Genomic DNA, 21,966 nt, shown 5'->3' with positions numbered 1-21,966 from the left:
TTATATTTTTCACTAAACGCCCCCCCAAAGTGTTACAAGTCATGTGCATATTATGCTTCTACCAGCTTTGTGCTGTCCACCACACAGCTTGTGCTCAATGGATGGGACAGGTGATTTGTGATGCATGGATTCAGTTCCTGACCGGCAGACATTCCCAAAAAAGGTCTGCTTCTTCAACCTCACCAGAGGCATGATGACCTTCAGATTAAACCAATACCAGTGGTCTCTCTCCAATGAGAACCCCTAACATCCTCTGGGGCTAATATTCTTGGAATCGAGGAATGGAGTGTGGAAAACAATGTAGAAACATTACATCACTAAAAACAGAGTACTCTTTTGTTTGGGGTTAACCAAAGTAAATACAGCAGCTAGCTTCTGACAATGGAGTTAGTTAAGTTTTCATATCCACTCACTGAGGTATTAAAACGTGAAACTTCAGAAACCAGGCTCAGCTCCATGACCAGACGCATTTAGACATCCAGCTCATACATGGTGAGAAACATCAGCAAACTCCAATTAAACACCTCCCCAATATTCAACAGCATTACCATTACTATATATCCCACCATTAACATAACCTAGGGTTCAAAATTGATCTGATACTTAACTGCAGCAGGACAAACATTGTACAGGTCATTCTGTTATAACGTATGTTTTGTCAACACAAATTCGCTGTAACGCAACTGAATTGGGGACACATTTTAAAAATTTGCACTTTAGAAATAGTGTATTGGCTGCAACACAATTGCAGCGCCAATACTTGAAATGCTGTTTCTAAAGCATAATTCTTCTATAATGTGGGGCTGCACAAGAATGCAACCATTGCATTATAGAAGAACTGACTGTAGTTACATGTACACAGAAACATTCCTCGAAAATTTAAAATAAACAGGAGCCAGATGCAACAAGAATGAGACTGATTCAATTAAAGGAGTGAAACCAAACATCTCTGCAATCTTAACAGCATGAGCACAACCACAAAGGCAGTATTGACTTTTTTTTATTCAGGCCATTCTTTACAATTTACAGTTGGAACTCTGGGAATTCATATACAACATCCTTGCCAGTTAGCTTCTTGTAGACAGCTGAAAATGTATCCACCTGGGGAAGAACAAAAAGAAAATCTGTCAAATACCAAATCAACAAGTTAGTGAAAAAACAACTAAGAATTGTTTTGGATGAAATTAATTCAAAATCCTTTTCTCACATCCCAGTACACAATAACAGCAGTACTTATGAAAAGCTACTTTCAAAAACATCACGTTCTACCCTTCAGGGGATGGAAAACTAGAGAGTTCTAGTAGGAACTTTAAGGACTTAATACACGTATTGTTGGTTAGCTTACTACCAATTAGTCTTTCCTCAACTTGGTCTGGGAACAGAGGGAATAGTTCAGGAATACAGCAAAGACACCTTAATTTAAAGAAGGCAGTTACATCTTCAGAATCAAGTCAATTGAAGCATACTTGGTAATAAAACAAGGAAAAGAAGTTCACAATACTCTGTCAATGATTAATCAATCAACCTAATTCACAAACAGTCACTGGAGGTTCAGCCCTTCCTAACACTAAAGTACTAACAAGGGGGTGGATCAACTAACACAAACCAGCCTCTTTCCTTCAGATTTGCAAGGTTGAACCAAGTAAAACCGGGGTATATATTAGCAAACTGGCTCAGAATTCCAGTGGAGGTGTCCCAACAAATGAGCAAGTGCAGACTTCCTACTGGGTGTACAGAATGGCTGCAGAATTCTCAATAATTAAATTAAGCATTTCTGCACATTTGCCTATCTTGACCCAAGTAGTTGGATTCAACCTACCTGGCAGACCAAGATATCTAACTGTGTCAGTAAAGAACATTTCAAGGGAATTCATATTGGGCCTTGAGGTGCAGTGGTAGTATCCCTAGCTCTGGGCCAAAAGGCAAGAGTTCAATTTCCACCTACTCGAAGTGCAAAAACAAATCTGAACAGGGAATCAGAAAACAATCTTGAGGCACACCCTGGAACATTACAAAGCAACATGGGTGCCAGATAGTTCAGTTAGCTGGTTTGCATTGCAGTGATCTCAACAGTGCAGTTCAATCACCATACCATCTAACATCACCACACTTGTGAAAGGCTAACTCACCACCAGTCATCTCTCTTTAATGAGAGCACTGCCATATGGTTCTCTGGTGATTTTACCTTACCACAAAAGCAACATGTAACATCAAACCATCTTACACATACTGGAGGAGATGGCCAAAAGACTACTCAAGAAGATGGGAAGAGAATTCCAAAGCTCTAAGCTTACAATAGCTGGAGGCACAGTAACTATTTGTGGGATAGTTACAGTTAGGATGTTTACAGAGCCAGAACTCCAAGAAATGCAGGGTTAGGAGAGATAGGGAAGCTTGAAGCCATTGATGAATCTGAAAGCAACACGGGGTCTGACTAACAGCCAATATATATCACAAACACAGGAGTGGTTGGTAAGCAGGACTTGATGCAAGTAAGGACAATGGCAGAGCTTTCAAAGATGAAGTTTTTTCATGGAGGGGGTGCAGTAGAGGAGCAAAACATGCTGGCACAGACTTGTGGCTGGAAGCTCACAAAGATCAACTGTGTTACAAAGGGTTGACATTGGCCTGATTCAGCCTGAACAGTCACAAGGAAGCAATATGAAATCAGTAGCTAAGTAAGGTTTGTGGTTTTGGCCTTCTCAATATCAAACCAAATATTTTTCAAATTCAAATTCAGTCACGAGATGCAGATGTCACTGACCAGACCAGCATTTACTGTCCATCACTATTTTGTTAAGATTCAATCACAATACAATGGAGCTGGAGTCACATGTAGGCTAGACAAAATAAGAATGGCAGCATCCTTCCTTAAAAAAAAGGACAATGAACCAAGCGGCATTCCCTTCCACAAAATCGGCAATGGCTTCATGGTCATCACTGAAGAAGAAAAAAAAACTGGATTTCAAATTCCAACATCTGCCATGGCAAATTTGAACCCAGGTCCTCAGAACATTCCCTGGGTCTCTGGATTATCGTCTAGTAATAATAGCACCAGGCCATCGCTTCAGCTCAAAGTTAAGATTTTAAGTCTCGTGACTCTTCTTTAGAAGTTCTAAAGACAGATCACCAGACTCAAAACAATGACTCTGTTTTCTCTGCACAGATACTGCTGGACCTGCTCAGTTTCTCTTTGTTTTCTTTTCAGATTTCCAGCAGACACGGTTCATTTTATTTAATAAAAATTTACAAACCATTTACAAATCAACGACAGTATCAGACAACTCACAAAAGGTACAACACAATTTCAAAAACCCAAATATTTTGCAACAGTTACCTCCCTGTTATGCTTTCAAAGGATCAGTATCAGGGACATTCAGGGTGCAGTCTAATGCCTGACAACAGAATACCCAATAATGTGGGAAAGGACCATGTTATCATTGTACTCAGCATTCCAGAAAACATATGGCACAAGACTGCTGGAGAAAATTCAAACCTTGCTTACCCACATTAAAAATTTAAGTTTCAAAAAGCATACATTTAATAGTAGTAAAACCTAAGCAGAATTATCCTAACTAAATACTAAATTAGGTAGAGAACACTGGAAATCAAGTCAAAAACTTGAGAATATTCCTCATAAATGCACAGTAACGAATTACACAGATAGAACATAGCATGGTGTATGTGCATGACTGTTTGAAATGAAACTCACTTTGTGTTCTACATTGTTCTGTTGTGCTTTGTCCAAATGTACTTTGATTAGCCTTGTACCATCCAGTTTCACACGAATTCTCTTGCCCACAATTTCACTGGGGAAAACCAAGTCTTCAAGAATGGCATCATGCACTGCAGTCAATGTACGGCTGAAAGCAAATATTGGTAGTTAAACACTCAATGTGAGAACTGAAGACTTTTTTTAGACTGGCATCCATACAAATGAAGTTAATCGGTGAGAAAACTAAAACATTAAACTTCAATATCAAGTTGATTTTGAATGTTACTCTGCACCCATAAATGCTAAAACCATTATACAAAGGAACCTTGATTGCCCGCCATCCGATAATGCGGCAAGATCGCATAGTCCCGACACTTGGCTAAACTGTGTTATTCAGCATTCAATTATCCAGAATTTGATTAACTGAACAAAATACTCCCCCTCCGCCCCCCCCCCCACCACCACCACCACCACCCCGTGTCCTTCAGATAATCGAGGTTCCTCTGTATGTATCTTAAATCTCAGGGAAATTGCAATGATTCACTTGAAGGCTCATTGTTCAGCTTTAAATAACCCTTTCAGAATTTTAGCAACAACTTCTGGTCTGCAACTTTGACTATACTCCTCACACCAAGATAACCTAGTTCAAAATAATTCTAAACTATCTCCTCTTTCTCAGAAAGAATTACTGCACACATCCAGCTTCAGTTCCAACTGAAACATAAAAAATGTATTTTCATGTTATGGCTGTTTGCCCTGAACACGCTTTCACCAAAAAGAAAAATCTAAAATGTGAAGGCTCAATGCACGACACTATTTACATTTGCATATAAAATTGTCTCATGATAAAAGAGAAAAAAAAATTACTCATGGCGAAGAAACAAAAAAAATTACTGCAGGAAATTTCTATCAAACAGTCTTAAAAGAAGTCAACACAGTAATAACTAAACACCTTCAGAAACAGAAAGCCCCTTATGCCACTAGGTCAAAATTTAAAAAGTTCAAAGAAAACAAAATATTCACAAATCACAAACTTATATCATAATGAATAAATATATAAACACCTTTCTGGAGATTACGCATTGCAGAAAACCAACTAGTTATTCACACTCAATATATGAATGAAATGTTAAGTAAAAACGAGTTGCAAGTAAATTTTCATAGCAGGTCAGTGGGGACAAGAACATCCTGGGGTGTGAGATATCAGAGATGTACCATTTGTATCAGACAAACATCTGCAGCAAGCATCAACGGCTACACACCCTGAGATCAGAGTTTCAAAACTTGAACAATGGTTGGAGTCAGTGTTATGCATCGATGAGGCAGACAACTTTGAAAGTAGGAAACTTAGGAACATATTTTGGGGTCGGGGGTTGTTTGACAGACCGTATCGAAAAACCAGGCAGGTATTGCAGAAGTCACTGGAATCTACTGGGCTTGCGAAACAGTATGCCGTTTGAAGGTAACGGTTTCTCAGTGGAGTACAAGCATGAACAAGTCCACAGCGTCAGGGGTGTCTCAGCTGTTTGAGTGAGTGAGTGAGTGAAAGGAATTGATGGAAGGACATTCTCTAAGTTAGGGATTAAACAGATGCTTCTACTCCAGAATGATGACGGATTGCCTTCCTGGTTCCAGGAGCATGGATGACATTGGGTCCCCTCCTTTTAGGGTAGGAGAAAATCCCAAAAGTCACAGTCCATATTAGTGAGGAGATAGTTAGGAGGACAAGAGTTCAGGCAGTCAAGAAGGAAATTTTCTAAAATGACCTCAGGAGCAGTAAACACAGTATTATTCCATTGTCACAGGCTAGTTAGCAAGAGATGATGGAATGGGGCTGGAGAATTGATGTAGGAGGGAGGGTAGGCATCAGATTTAAGACAGTGACTTAGACAAACCAGACAGGTTACATTTTTAGTAGGTGTAGGACCGATATCGTTGCAGTGAGATTTGCTACTGGGGCTAGTTTGAACTAGCTTGTCAAAGGCCAGGAACCTGAGGGGTAACCCAAATTGGGAGTAAAGTTGAAGTAAAGTTGTAAGGGAGACAAGCCAAGCATTGAGAATGCCGTGAAATTCAAATGGCACAGAGATAAAAATAATGACAGTCTGCCTAAAAGGTACACGACATTCACAACAAGATAGTGTAAATGTACAAATACAGGTAGATGTGATGATGCAATTGCCTTAATAGAAACATGGCTGTGTGTTCACAGCTGGGAAGAGAATATTAAATAATAGTCTCTGTTTAAGAAAGGAGGAAAAGGATACAAGCAAAATACTTTGGAGGCTGGAAATCTGAACAAACATACAAAATGCAGGAAAAATTCAGTAGAATCTGTGGAGAGGGGAACAGTTAACACTGAGTGCAGTATGACTCTAAAGAAGGTAAATAAATTGTGGTGATAATCCAAGATGGGATCAGTACATTCATAAGGGTGGATCTTAGATCAGAAAAAATCATGTGGAATAAAAACATCACAAGCACAAATTGTTAATAGCGGCAATTAGGCAATGAAACAAATAGGGAGGATCAAAGCACAAAGCATGTATACTAGTTATCATGGGTGACTTTAATCTGTATGTCGACTGGATAAACCCACAGAACATTAAATCTGAGGAGAAAGTGAGGACTGCAGATGCTGGAGATCAGAGCCCTTCTTCAGGAATGAAGAAGCTTATGCCCGAAACGTCGATTCTCCTGCTCCTTGGATACTGCCTGACCTGCTGCGCTTTTCCAGCAACACATTTTTCAGATTAAATCTGAGGACAAGATTCCAGAGTGTCTTAGGAATGGCTTTCTAGTGCATGTTGATAAGCCAATTAGAACAGACCATTTTGGATCATTACATAAAGAAGAGGTCTAATTAGTAATTGATACAAAACACCTCCAAAGATGAATAACCACAAAGGTGATAGAATTGTACATTGTTTGAAAGAGAGGTATCTTATTCTAATACAAGGGTGTTAAATCTGTACTGGGGAAATTGTAACAGCATGAGGCATAAGCTGGCTAAATTGGATTGGGAAATTGCATTAAAGGGTTGACTGTATGTAGACATTGGGCAATCTTTAACATGGCACAAAATCGTAATAAGTCTGATTATCGGGAGGTTAATAAATAACAGCAAAGAGGATCAAGAATTAGAAGGAAAGGATGCATAGAATACAAGTCCAATCTAGCAGCATAAAAGCTTTTATAGCCTGTTTTGTTTTGAGCACGTATAGGGAATGTTTGACTAAGCCAAATGTGGGCCCAATAAAAACAGAGTCAAGAGAAATTAAAATGGGGAAGACAGAAGTAACAGCTAAATGATGACTGAGGAAAATACAAAAACCTGAGATATGAAAGGTCCAAGTAACTAAGGAGAAAGAAGTTATTAGTATGAAATTTTACTGGAGAAATTAATGGGACCGCAAGTTGATAAGCTCTTGAGAACTAATCTTCTTCAACACTGAGATGTAGACTGCTTATAGAGATTGTCAATACTTTAGTAATCCTCTTCCAAAATGTCAGATTCTGGAATGATTCTTGCAAATTGGAAGCTTGCACATGTCACCCCATTATTTTAAACAAGGTTAAGGAAACAAACAAACAAAGAACAAGTCTATCAGCCTTGCATCAGAAGTAGGGAAAATGCTACAATTTATTATAAGGGACTTGACAAATGGACACTGACATGAAAGTGGTCCAATTGAGCACAGTCGACATGGATTTAAGAATAGAAGAGTGTCTCTGACAATATGGCTGGTTTATTTGAGGATGTTAATAACAAAATTGATAAAGATTTGACAAAAGTAGTATATTTGAACTTTTAGATAGCAAAATTACATGTATAGCATGTCATGTTTTGGTATGGATTAACAGTTGGTTAACAGGCAGAAAACAGCAGGAACAAAATGGGTAAATCGCATATTGGCAGTGACCAGCAGTACATTAAATCACAGTTTAAAAATATGATCCCCAGCTAGCCACAATACAGAGAAACCTTGATTATCCAGCATTCGATTATCGGAATTTTAGATTATCCGAACAAGATCACACAGTCCCGATGCTTGGCTAAGTTGTTATCCGACATCAGTTTATCCAGTATTTGATTATCTGAACAAAATACTCGCCACCGGAGACATCAGGATGATCGAGGTTCCTCTGTATACAGGGTAACCCCCATATCTGCAGAATCGTTTTTCCATTGTTTCACTTATCCATAGTTTACCACAGCCAGAACATATAAAAGGGAATGTTCCAACACCAGGGACCAGGAGGCTGCCAGGAAGGTAATTTCCTATTGGAATGAACGGGTTCACTGCTATCCACGGTAGGTTCCGGAACATAACCCCCGCAGGTAGGGGGACTGCTGCACATTAATGCTTTGGATGTGAAGACCAAATGTGATATTATGTGGATAATACAAAGTCAAGCAGGAGCCTGTGTCATGAGGAAAATGTTTTCAAGAGGAAATGGACTGATTTGGAGACTGGTCAAATGTCCGATTATCAAGAGCATAAATGTTATGGAGATAGGATAGAGAAAAGGCAGCGATGAAGTGTTCAATCAGCCTTTCTTGAAAAGCCACATCTTTGCTAATTTACAACAGCTGGAAGTTGGACATGAGAAATTAGGCAATTTAAAAATAACTGCAAACAAAGTACCCTACATTCCAGCATTCCATACCTCTTTTAGAACCTAGATTACAAGGCATCAGGTCATGGGATTGCCAGATTTCAATCCCTTAAATATCACCACTATTTCTTTCCAGTAAGGATATTAATTTCTTAATTTAAACATTGTAATTAACATTTTAAAGTATTAAGGTTATCCTCTTTCTGGATGCAACTTGCTCTTTCTCTGAAAAGATGTTAAAAAAAACCATTTGCTCAATGTCAGCCATTCCCTCATTACCCATAACTGCTACTAACGCCCCTGCTTCCAAGGAACCAGGGTTTATTTTAGCTACCCTTCCATTCATATTTGTAAAAGCTGTCACAATCACAACATTCTGCCTCCTTTGCTTTAATAACCCACTTTCTTTGAGCCATGTTCAGTTTTATTGGCCCTTCACGGTTTTCAATACACTCCCAAACATCAATCCTCCACTAATACTTACACTGAACTTCATAAGCCTCGGATGATTTATTCTCACCCTTTAGTTATAATAAAACTCATTAAAACAGTTTGATTCCATCTTTGCTTTGGCGTTTTGAACAAGCCATCCAAATTCATCCCATTTTCTTCACAACACTTCAACATGGCTTCAAACTAAAATTTCTACATTTATATAAAACACTCAAGTGTTCAGGATAAAAAGCAAAACCATATCACATGTTCCATAATATCAAACATTGATTGACTTTGAGACAATGTCCAAATTTAACTCAGCTGATTATATCCACCTGTACCACATACCTTCCCAGGAAAAGAAACAGCCTTCTAATTTGATGTCCCCATCAACCTATGGTATGACACCAAATAATACTTCTGCTGGCATATTTCGTTCAGTGTAAAAGAAATATGAAAACAGGACAATCACCTTCTGGGACGCTTCTGTTTGTTCTTGTTTCTACTTTTCCTGGTTGGCTTTGGCAAAATTCTCCTCTAAAAAGAAAAAAAATTGTATTTTAATAAGCTTATGCAGAAAGGGTTAGAATGGTACTACAGCCAAACTTTATAACAAGTTTAAAATTTGAGGTTACCTGTGCAATGAAGACAACGTGTTTACCACTGAATTTTTTTTCAAGCTCTCGAACTAGTCGCACTTGTATCTTTTGAAAAGACTTTAGTTGGGGGACTGGCACAAAGATAATGATTGCTTTTCTGCCACTGCCAACTTCAATTTCCTAATTAAAAGGAAACATTGAAAATGCACTCAATTTTTATACAAAAGTGAACTGGTAAAAACAAAGACACCAACCCCTTTTAAGCAGATCATTCATAATAAAAATGTTTTCCTGGAAGTGCATAGTTTGTTTAAAAAACATGCTAAATGGAACTTTCTTCCAAAACCAATTCAACCAAGTTTCCACAATAAAAAAAAACATAACTTGGTTTACATAGCACTTATTCAGCTTTGATCAAATGACTGAAACACTGACATTATCTTTTCTAGATATAATTTGTTCTTGCTGCTTCAAGCTCCTCTCCATTGGTCTTCGTCAATGTAATGAACTTTTAGCATACTTCTCAGTAACCACAATTCAAAGGCCTCTATTTCCTATTAGTTACCATCCAGGTTTCTGAAGCATACAAGCAAGTAGACAAAAATGCAGCATCAATAGGTTTTCTTCATGTTCAAGCTTCAGTTTTCCATCTGCTCACAAATCCTTCACAAAAATATTTACATATGCTTCTAACTTCTGAATCACATGTGCCATCTTCAGTTACCATCTGGCCCACATAGACCAACTTATCTACATCTTCCAGTGCAATACCACCTACTTCAACCTTGACTCTGAACGCAAAATGCATTAGAGTCTATTCACAATCTATATTCTAAACTTTCTTCTTCCAGGATATTTCAAAAGGGTCATTTCTGATTCTGCAAGTAGCTACCCTTTTGTTAACGGATCACAAGCTTGTAATGTTGCTATGACAATTTTTTTTAAATCTGGAAGTAAATCTAATTTTTTTTGAGTATCTGTTATGCACAATAATTCTGGTGTCAGCACAGCTTCGCTGTACTCATCTACTTAAATGAAGTCTATCGGACTACACCTTTTCTACCCTGATCACTATGTGGTCCCAAAACAGGTTCTGAACACACCACGATCTTTACTGTTAATGTCATAGTCTTAAGCTTTGGTGTTATACATGAACAATGCTAACTTCTATGAAGAATGTGAGAATATTTGTTTATTTCTAGACACTGATCCTAGACCGTTGTTGGATTAAAAATAATTCCCTCATACTGCAGGTCTCATTCAGACTACTTTCATCAACTTCGGCTGCAAATGTAGCATTACTTCTATAAATTTCAACATCAAGAATAGTGAACCATCTCATTCATGTGAATTTTGATTAAGCTTCCCTTTAAATGTATCTATAGAGTTCAACTCTTGTTATTAATTTTAACACCCATCTCATGGTCCCAGTAGCTTTTTCAATCACAATCACTAACTTACAAGATCAGTATTAAATTTGTTCATGTAGATCTCATGGTGGCCTAAATCCCAACTGGACACAAGCATTTATTTCGTGAGTCAGCATAACCCAATTTGGCTATTAGCAGTATAGAAAGTAAACAACTGTAGAACCATAAAAATCACAACGAATAGGCATGGCCAGGAAAAAGAACAAAAATGAGAAGGGAAAGAAAAGATGCAAACCATTACCAATAAACTTAATTCAACTACTGCATTTTTAAGTCACCAGTGCTTTAGAGTGATAGGAGAGAGTAACTACAATTGCATTGCTCGGTACAAATACAGTAAAGATATAATTCACTGGTGGTTTTCCAGGGGTCAGGATTTTGAAAAGCCTTGGGAGTAGCTCATGGTCTGCCAAGAATTACAATAAAACATTACATTTTCTCTTTTCCCCCTTTCTTATTTTAAAAAAAACTCAAAGCTGGTATGTATTTGAAATAAACTACCAGAGATTGTAGTAGAGAGGAGTACAAGTTACATTTGAGCAGGTACATGAATCGGAAAGGGATATGGTCAAATGAGGGCAAATGGGGCTAGTTTAATTTAGGAAAACTGGTCAGCCATAGGCAAGTTGTACTGAATGGTCTGCTTCTACGCCGTATGACTATGAATTGTTTAAAAAAAAACCTCACCTTAGCAGCTGTAATGTTCAGTTCTCGTAACTGAGCCTTCAGGTCAGAATTCATTTCTAACTCCAGAAGAGCCTACAGTGGAAGGAGAGACACCATTAAAAAGTCTTGTGCAGTTAATTAAACAGTGTTGACTGTCAAATTCTGAAAGACATTTTCTTTAACTATACAGCCTTGCAGACCAAAAGGTAGCCAAACAGAAAAAAAAAGATTTAATAGAACTGTGCAAGATTGACAGGTTTACATATCAAGAAAAACAACACCCAACAGCTGATGGCACAAGCACTTGGGGGAAAGACACATTTAACATTTTGAGCACAACATACAGGAAGGATGCTACAAAATTCTTACAGGAGTCATAATGACCTGGAAATCTCTGCTAGGAGAGCAGGAGAGAAACAAATTATTACAATAGATTCAATGTACGTTTGAAGGTTTAAGTGGATGAAAGGGCCTGAACTAGTTCATGGAGATAATCAGAGATATACAGCACAGAAACAGATCCTTAGGTCCAACTCATCCATGCCAACCAGATCTCCTAAACTCATCTAGTCCCATTGGCCAGCACATGGCTCATATCACTCTAAACCCTTCCTACTCATAACCATCCAGATGCCTTTTAAATGTTGCAATTGTACCAGCCTCCACCACTTCCTCTGGCAGCTCATTCCATACACGCACAACCCTCTGCATGAAACAGTTGCCTCTGAGGTCCCTTTCATCTTTCCCCCTCACCCTAAACCTATGCCCTCTAGTTCTGGACTCCCCCATCCCAGGATAAATACCTTGTCTATTTATCCTATCCATTCCCATCATGATTTTATAAGCCTCTATAAGGTCACCCCCTCAGCCTCCAATATTCTGGGTAAACAGTGCCAGCCTATTCAGCATCTCCCTACAGCTCAAATCCTCCAAATTGTTGGGGGGGTGGGGGTTAGGGAAAATGGGAGAGGGGCGATGGGAATATGATAGGTAGAAGGAGGGGAGGGTGATAGGCTGGAGAGGGGGTGGGGGCAGAGAGGTCGGGAAGATGATTGCAGGGCAAGAGGGTGTTGCTGAATCCAAGTGCTGGGACTGAGATAAGGTGGGTAGAAGGGAAACGAGGAAGCTGGAGAAATCTACATTCATCCCGTGTGGTTGGAGGGTTCCTAGGCAGAAGATGAGGCGCTCTTCCTCCAGGCATTGTGTGGCCAGGGTCTGGCGATGGAGGCGGCCAAAGACCTGCATGTCCTTGGTGGAGTGGGAGGGGGGAGTTAAAGCGTTCAGCCACGGGGCGGTTGGGTTGGTTGGTCCGGGTGTCCCAGAGATGTTCCCTGAAACGTTCCGCAAGTAGGTGGCCTGTCTCCCCAATGTAGAGGAGACCACATCGGGTGCAGTAAATGGTGTGTGTGGAGGTGCAGGTGAATTTACGATGGATATAGAAAGATCCATTGGGGCCTTGAAGGGAGGTGAGGGGGGAGGCGTGGACCCAAGTTTGCACTTCTTGCTGTTTCAGGGGAAGGTGCCGGGAGTGGAGGTTGGGTTGGTGGGGGGTGTGGACCTGATCAGGGAGTCGTGGAGGGAGTGGTCTCTCCTGAATGCTGATGGGGGGGGTGGGGAAGAATATATCCCTGGTGGTAGCAGAAATGATGGAGGATGATACGATGTATCCAGAGGTTGGTGGGGTGGAAGGTGAGGACCAGTGGGGTTCTGTCCTGGTGGCGATTGGAGGGTCAGGGTTCAAGGGCGAGGGGCGGGAAGTGGAGGAGATGCGGTGGAGAGCGTTGTTGACCACGTCGAAGGGGAAATTGTGGTCTTTGAAGAAGGAGGCCAGTTGAGTTGTTCGGTAGTGGAACTGGTCCTCCTGGGTGCAGATACGGAAGAATTGGGAATATGGGATGGCGTGTTTACAGGGGACAGGGTGGGAGGAGATGTAATCTAGGTAGCTGTGGGAGTCAGTTGGTTTATAGTAAATTTACTACAAACCGACCGACCGACTCAAATGACGACTAACGAATAACTCAAATGGCCTCCTTCTTCAAAGACCGCAATTTACCCCCAGACGTGATCGACGACGCTCTCCACCGCATCTCCTCCACTTCCTGCCCCTCCGCCCTTGAACCCTGCCCCTCCAAATCGCAACCAGGACAGAACCCACTGGCCCTCACTCCACCAACCTCCGGATACATCATATCATCCTCCGTCATTTCCACCACCTCCAAACAGACCCCACCACCAGGTATATATTTCCCTCTCCATCCCTATCAGCATTCAGGAGAGACCACTCCCTCCGCAGCTCCCTCGTCAGGTCCACACACCCCACCAACCCAACCCCCACTCTGACACCTTCCCCTGCAACTGCAAGAAGTGCAAAACTTGCGCCCACTCCTCCCTCTAAGACCCCAACGGATCCTTCTATATCCGTCGCAAATTCACCTGCACCTCCACACATATCATTTATTGTATCCACTGCACCCGATATGGTCTCCTCTACACTGGGGAGAGGGGCCGCCTACTTGCGGAACATTTCAGGGAACACCTCTGGGACACCTGCACCAACCAACCAAACCGCCCCATGGCTGAACGCTTTAACTCCCCCTCCCACTCCATCAAGGATATGCAGGTCCTTGGCCTCCTCCATCGCCAGACCCTGGCCACACGATGCCTGGAGGAAGAGCGCCTCATCTTCTGTCTAGGAACCCTCCAATCACACGGGATGAATGTAGATTTCTCCAGTTTCCTCATTTCCCCTCCCCCCACCTTATCTCAGTCCCAACCCTCTGATTCAGCACTGCCCTCTTGACCTGCAATCTTCTTCCCGAACTCTCCGCCCCCACCTCCTCTCTGGCCTATCACCCTCACCTCCTTCCACCTATCGTATTCCCAGCACCCCTCCCCCCCCACCTTTTATCTCAGCCCGCTTGGCACACCAGCCTCATTCCTGAAGAAGGGCTTATGCCCGAAACATTGATTCTCCTGCTCCTCAGATGCTGCCTGGCCTGCTGTGTTTTTCCAGCACTACATTTTTCAACTCTGGTACTCCAGCATGTGCAGCCCTCACTTTCTCACAGGCCTCCAGTCTGAAAAGCAACCATGCACCACCACCCAATGTTTTCTACCTTCAAGCCAGTTCTGTATCCAAATGGCTAGTTCTCATTGTATTCCATAGGATCTAACCTTGCTAACCAGGGTCCCATGAGGAACTTTGCCAAATGCCTTACTGAAGTCCATATAGATCACATCTACTGCTCTGCTTTCATCAAGTCTCCCTTGTCACGTCTTCAAAAAAGTCAATCAAGTTTGAGAGACATGACTTCCCACGCACAAAGCTATGCTGAGTGTCCCTCATCAGTCTTGGCCTTTTCTAAATCCATGTAAACCTTGTCTCTCAGGATTACCTCCAACACACCCACCACCGACGTCAGGCTCACTTGTCTAAGACTCCCTGGCTTTTCCTTACCACCTTAAATAGTGGCACCACATCAGCCACCTCACCTGTGACTATGGGGCAAACGACAATCGGACAGGTTTAAGTTGTGAACTCTCAATTGCATCACGTGACTCAATGCTTGTCTAGAGTTAAGCAATTCAAATGTTAATTTCACTTTAACATCCATCAAAAGCGTTCAATAAACTTTGCAAACGGTGCTGACGTACCTGGGAAATGCCAGACTCGAATTCGTCCGGCTTTTCGCCATTAGGCTTCACGATTTTGGCGCTGCTGCTGAACATGGCCTGTCTCTGATAAGGAAATGGATTGGGGGGGGAAGGTGAGGGAAAGGGGAAGGGTTAGAAATAAAAAAAATCAGTCTCGGTGAACGGGCGGCGACAAAACCAGAACCCAAAACCCCGATCGGGTGAAGTAGGAGAGAAATCATCCCTACGGCCCGGCCTCCACATTAGCAGAATGCAGGAGTAACCACTTCCTGGTTATGTGGCGGTCAAGCGCAAGGGTCTGGGAGCGGTGAGTGCAAGGGCTGCAGGATGGAACGCGGGCCCGGGGATCGCGCGCCCGGCCCTGCAGCTGGGGCGCAACTGCAGCCCGCGAGCAGGATGGAACGTGAGCCCGGGCAGTGGGGACCCCCACGCGCGCGCGCACACCCTCCCTGCGGACAGCTGCTCTACCCCAACCGTGGGCAAGAATGGAACGTGGGCCTCGAGCGCCGCGTGTTCCACCGCCCGACTCGCGCAGCCTCAGTCCTGCCGTCAGCCTCCATCTTCCTCCCTCGTTTCCCCGGGGCCGGTGTGTCATTAAACCCGCTCAGACCCCCGCCATCCGGCCGCACGAACACTCGCATCTGATCCATCTCAGCCCCGCCAGCCATTCCCCACCGCTCGGCCGCCCGTATCGAGCGGATCGGCGGCGGTTATCAGAGGTAAGCCACGGGGAGCGCGAAGGCGCCCTCACCGACCTGGGAGAAGAGCGGCCGAGAAAGAGAGAGGGAGGAGGCATGAAGCCTCGCGAGAGTTTTTCTGCGGCGGGAGGCCCCGCCCCCTCCGCCGGAGTGAGGAATGATGGAACTCCATGCTTGTGTAACACAGTTGCCATGGTAACTGGGTACCAGGGCTTGTCTCCTTGCATCATTTCATCCAGAGCGTGCAGGAGAAGAAATACAATCTTATTACTGTCCAAAGTATTAGAGTGTGGTGCTGGAAAAGCACAGCAGTTCAGGCAGCATCCGAGCAGCAGGAAAATCGATGTTTCGGGCAAAAGCCCTTCGTCAGGAATAGAGCCAGAGTCCCTGCAGGGCATTTATCTCTTCACCCTGCAGGCACTCTGCCTGTATTCCTGATGAAGGGCTTTTGCCCGAAACATCGATTTTCCTGCTCCTCGGATGCTGCCTGAACCGTTGTGCTTTTCCAGCACCACTCCAATCCAGGATTATGAAAGGACTGGACACTCTGGCAGGAGGGAACATATTTCCGTTGATGGGGGAGTGCCGAACCAGAGGACACAACTTAAAAATACGGGGTAGACCATTTAGGACAGAGATGAGGAGAAACTACCTCACCCAGAGAGTGGTGGCTGTGTGGAATGCTCTGCCCCAGAGGGCAGTGGAGGCCCAGTCTCTGGATTCTTTTAAGAAAGAATTGGATAGAGCTCTTAAAGATAGTGGAGTCAAGGGGTATGGAGATAAGGCTGGAACAGGATACTGATTAGCAATGATCAGCCATGATCATATTGAATGGCGGTGCAGGCTCGAAGGGCAGAATGGCCTACTCCTGCATCTATTGTCTATTGTCTAATTTGGTTTCCAGCATCTGCAGTCATTGTTTTTACCTAATCTAATCACTAAACAGGTCAGGTGGTTAGGTCAATTGGCCATTCTAAATTGCCCACAATGTTCCGGATTTGGAGATGCCAGTGTTGGGCTGGGGTGTACAAAGTTAAAAATCACACAACACCAGGTCCAACAGGTTCTGTATCCAGTTAAACCTGTTGGACTATAATCTGGTTTTGTATGATTTTCACAATGTTCAGGGATGTGTAGGTTAGGTGCATTGTTCAGGGGTAAATGTAGAATAATAGGAGCATGACTCTGGGTAGGGTATTCTTCAGAGGGTCGGTGTGGACTGGTTGAGGTAAATGGTCTGTTTCCACACTGTAGGGATTCTATGATTCTAAGTCACACTGGGCTTTTGGTGGAACCAGACCAACTCACACATGTAGAATCATAGAGATGTACAGCACAGAAACAGACCCTTGAGTCCAACTTGTCTGTGTTGACCAGATATCCAAAGTAAATCTAATCCTATTTGCCAGCATTTGCTAATGACAAATACCCATCTGCTTCATCTGCCAATGCCTGTCCAACAGACAACGGCAATAAGAAACTGTACCTACGAAAACACTGGCCACCCTACCCTTTATGAAGAACATATCAGAATTAATTACCAGATTGTTACGACCTCGAGGTATTGTGGTGGCACACCAACCAACAGCCACATTATACCAGCTACTTACCAGGACTAAGGACCCCATACCCACAGCATGCAGGACCAACGTGGAATACAAAATCCCTTGCAACAACTGCAATAAACTCTAAATGGGACAAACAGGTAGAATATTCGTCATCAGACTTCATAAATACCAACTGGCTAAACGACATGATCCATCTCTGTAGACAAGACCAAGAGGGTCATCAATTCAACTATGACAAAGTTACTATCCTAGGACATGCCAACCAGAGACATGCGAGAGAGTTGTTGGAAGCCTGGTTTTTAACCAAAGCGACCATCGACAGACACATAGAGATAAACCCAGTGTACACTGCAGAGAAGACGCGGAAGTGGCACACACCTCAACAGGCCGATCACATAGAAAGCAAGCGGCACAGAACAACAGTGCTTCATGGATGTCGCACTGATGATGTTACCCAGTAGGGTAATGAAAAGTCTGCATGATAACCCAACAACTTGACAAGCTAACCAAATACCTTATCCACAACCCCAGCTACATATCTTCATGAAAATCTGTAAATGTGTCAGCCTCCACCACCTCCACTAGCAGCTCATTCCATACACCCACCACCTCTGTGTGAAAAGGTTGCCCCTTAGGTCCATTTTAAAACTTTCCCCTCTCGTCTTAAACCTATGTCCTCCCCTCCCCTTGGAAAAAAGATTGTGGATATTCATCCAATCCATGCCACTCATAATTTTATAAAGGTCTATAAGGTCACTCCAATCCATCAGGGAAAATAGCACCAGCTTATTTAACCTCTCCCTATAGCTCAAACCCTCCAACCCTGACAACATCCTTGTCAATCTTTTCTGAAGTCTTTCAAGTTTAACAATATCTTTCCAATAGCAGGGAAACCAGAACTGAATACAGTATTCCAAAAGAGGCCAAACCAATGTACTGAACAGCCAATTCCTACAGGACACACACATCCACACAAACCTGGAATACGCTGTGTGCAATTTTTGGTCTCTGTCTATGGAAATGTTTGTGTTGGAGACAAAGGCTCACCGTGTCTCTGGAGTGAAATGATTGACATATCAAGACAGATTCATCTTGAGCTCAGCTTATCATGCCAAGAGTTTGGGAATAGTGGGGGGTTTGATCTAAGAGAAATGTGGCGATGATATTGTTGGAATAGAATTTTTTTTAATTTCTGAAGGATAATACTAATACTGATGGATGCTGAAAACCTGGAATAAAAACAAAAGAGGCTAGAAATCCTCTGCCGGGTAGGTAGCATCTCTGCTCTAATCAAATGTTATTGATGGGAAATGTTAACTATGTTTCTCTCCACAGATGTTTACGGCCCTGCAGGGGTTGTCCTCTTAATTCAGCATTCTATATTTAGTATCCTGTGTACCAGGAAACCTCATCAAACTGTGTCATATAAGTAACTAGCCTTCTGAAGACAGAAATTGATCTGTATGTGGAAACAGAGAAGAAGTCATAATACTCATCAAAGTTCTGACTCACGACAAAAGTTTGTCATGTCTCATCCTACCTTATTATCAATGTAATGTACTGGAAATGAGAAGATTTTTGTCCCAAAAGAAGTATAACTAAACTTAAAATGGAGGTGGGCAATGGGAGAATGCTCATCTGATGTCATGAGTAGCCGTCCCATGGCCGTTGACCAAAAGGGGTTTGTCAAATTACCAAGATAGCATTGATCACCAGTCCCGAAGTGATGTATATTAACAGGGGTGGAGGGGGAAGAAGATTCAGAGAGATGAACCATACCATCTCCAGGAGACAAACCAGGAGTTCCCCTACAACTACCTGAGGAAAGAACAGTTTATTGGTACTGTTGACCACCAAAGATGACCAGAGACCACCTCAAAAGGGCATAGGACCCACTGGGACATGGGAGTACTCTGACTCGAATCCTCCATTCTGCAGAACAGCTCCCGGATCAATGAAGCATTCTCATCTGTCACAGGTACTATATTTCCTTTCTTTGCCTAATTAACTAATGTACCATATCAAAACTGCTGTTTCTTAATAAATTATCAGAAAATTTCTGTTAATCATCAACTACTTATGTTAAGTAACTGTGAACATGAGCCCTCTAAAATTAACAATCGTTGTCAGGAGTGAGATTGTTCTCAGAATTCATAGTTTAATTGACTTTAAGTTTGGGAAGTATCAAAGTCACAGTTTTAGATCATAGTTGAACATATGTTGAGTAATTCTTAAATAAACCAATAGCTTTTACATTTGCCAAATAGAGGTGGCTAGGACGTTTGATTGTGAAAACCATGGCAGTTGGAACAAATATGTATTAGGAATTATGGAAGATTGTGATGGATATTATGGTTCTTTTTTTAATAGCCTTTTTATGGAGGTTCAGATGGACAACACTAAAATAAAACAAAAGTCCAGAATAAACTGGGCTACAGTGCTCATGTATGCTCCTTGCAACTAAATAGAAAACATAAGGAGTCTAGGGAACAAATTACAAATTTACAAAAGGAAACTTATAACTTATACATTCAATTAAGAAGGCAGAGGTGTGTAATGCGACATGTTACAGAGTTAAAAGAGATCGAGAAAATATTAGAACAAGACAAGCACATAATGCAAGATTGAAAGATGAAATAAAGGATGCAAGGGTTGAGGTGAGAACATAATTTTAACAAATAGTATTGCCTCCCCAAAGCAAACCACATCTCTTGTATAAATTTAAAGAAGCTCCAACCAGCACTTCACCAAAAGAAAGTAATGATACCTGCTTTCTCTGTTAAAAAGGTTGAGTGACTTTGATATAAGCCAGAGAAACAAGCACCTTTGTACTCTGCCTTATACAGTGAAGCAAAACCTGTTTTTGTAGTCACAACAGTCAAGGTGAAAACTGAACAAGACAAAGATGCATTTGAAATTAGATAACAAATTGTGGTAAACCAGCAAAAGAGATTTTCAGGTTGAACTTGCAGATCTTCTCTTTAGTGTCATAAATGCAATGTGAGAACTGTACAGAAGTATACTGGGTTAAAAGAACAAATGAAAAATTGCAGCTTCATATGAAAAAAGTATATGAGGTGTTGAACAGTGATAAGGTATCTGTTGAATGGGCCAGTATTGCAGTTCTCACTTTCATGTAAAATTGTCAGGGAAAGAACAGAAGGGTTTCAAGAGAGGAAGCAGTCTATTCAGAATTTTGAGAGAGCAGAAGTGAGTAGGAAGTAGCCATGTGTTCTTTGCGGCTGAAGATGATTTGTCAAATACACGAGCTGATGAGTTGAAAAGTAATGCCAATGGGCACCCATGAAATGGCTATGGGCCAAGTCCTGGAAAATGGATTAGAATAATTTGGTGTTTTTGGCTGGCATAGATTTGATGGGCTGAAGGGACTTTTTTGTACTGTAGAACACAATGACTCATTTACAGTTCTGAGCAGAACAAAGCATGAGGGCAGACAGATCAGAAATGATACAGCCTCAATGGAAAGTCCTATCAAATATGGCATGGTACAGGAATATCTGCATTGGAGATAAAAAGAATCATTCTTGGAAGCTCTAGCATGGAAGATAGTATATCAGCAGGTGTACATGAAGAGAAACGAGGAGAAAGTTCTCCAGATTAGAGCCTGAACCAGACACAGTACGATAGCAGTGTAATGGAAACATAAATCAAGGTGGGGACCTAATAGTACTGGAATAGAGTGCTCAACATATCCTATGAAGAGATATGCAGAGTTAGGGCTCATGCATGCCTGTAATAATTGTCCATTTCTATTCCCTTCAAAAGGCTGTGGTGAGTTGTCTCTTCAAACTGTTGCCACCCATTTGGTGTAGATACATCCACAATATTGTTCGGAAGGGAGTCCCAGATTTTTGACCCAGTGACACTGAAGGAATGGTGATATATTCCCAAGTTAGGATAGCAAGTGTCTTGGAGGTAAACTCACAGGTGATGTTCTCATACAAAACTAAGTTCAATTCAGCAAAAGGATAAATAAACTCTTAGACTCCACAAAGTAAGTGGCATGGTGGAGTCACTGGCGTTCATGATGGCGTCAAACAGGCAGCCAGGCAGGGACTGGGTCCTAGGCTTCAGCACCAGATTGAACATGTCATCTTCATATCTTCATGCCAGTTCAAGCAGTCATGTTTATGGAAATTCCCTCCATTAGGGCATTTTGGCTCAAACTACACCATGTGGACTATAGCGCTTCAAGAAGGCAGCTCAGCACCACCAAGGGCAACAAGGAAGGGGCAATAAATGCTGGCCAGTCAGCAATGCCCATGTACCATGAATAAGTTTTAAAAGTGTGTTATGGGCAACACTTACCAGAGCATTGACATTAGCTGAGATGGACCTCAGAGGTTTGCTGTTCATTGAGAATGATACCTAGTCTTCTACCTACCTGTAGGACAAAATCTCAGGCTGCATAAAGAGTGGTGGTCGTGTATCTTACGCCTGCACGTAGACTTATGCTTAGTAGCTCACTGTCAAATTAATCAAAGAGCAGAGCAGATGCTCAAATTGCAGTGAGACCAGAATTTCAAAATAATAGATTAAGGATGTCACTAACTTGGTGTC

The 21,966-nt window shown here is 42.0% G+C and overlaps 1 protein-coding gene across 1 annotated transcript; it reads right to left on the bottom strand.

Annotated features, from left to right (window-relative positions):
- Positions 1 to 984: 984 nt before the first annotated feature.
- On the bottom strand, positions 985 to 15,898 carry rps7 (ribosomal protein S7). The gene is made up of 7 exons (XM_072561042.1): positions 15,875 to 15,898; positions 15,120 to 15,203; positions 11,487 to 11,558; positions 9,406 to 9,549; positions 9,243 to 9,307; positions 3,713 to 3,863; positions 985 to 1,101 (listed from the first exon to the last, which is right to left on the bottom strand). Exons 2-7 carry the CDS (start codon positions 15,192 to 15,194, stop codon positions 1,024 to 1,026), a joined length of 585 nt encoding a protein of 194 aa, XP_072417143.1. The 5' UTR covers positions 15,195 to 15,203; positions 15,875 to 15,898; the 3' UTR covers positions 985 to 1,023.
- Positions 15,899 to 21,966: the final 6,068 nt, after the last annotated feature.

This window comes from Chiloscyllium punctatum, chromosome 3 (assembly GCF_047496795.1).
Source record: "Chiloscyllium punctatum isolate Juve2018m chromosome 3, sChiPun1.3, whole genome shotgun sequence".
NCBI lineage: Eukaryota > Metazoa > Chordata > Chondrichthyes > Orectolobiformes > Hemiscylliidae > Chiloscyllium > Chiloscyllium punctatum.
The sequence above is the reverse complement of the archived record's forward strand: the minus strand, read 5'-3'. Positions and strand labels throughout refer to the sequence as shown.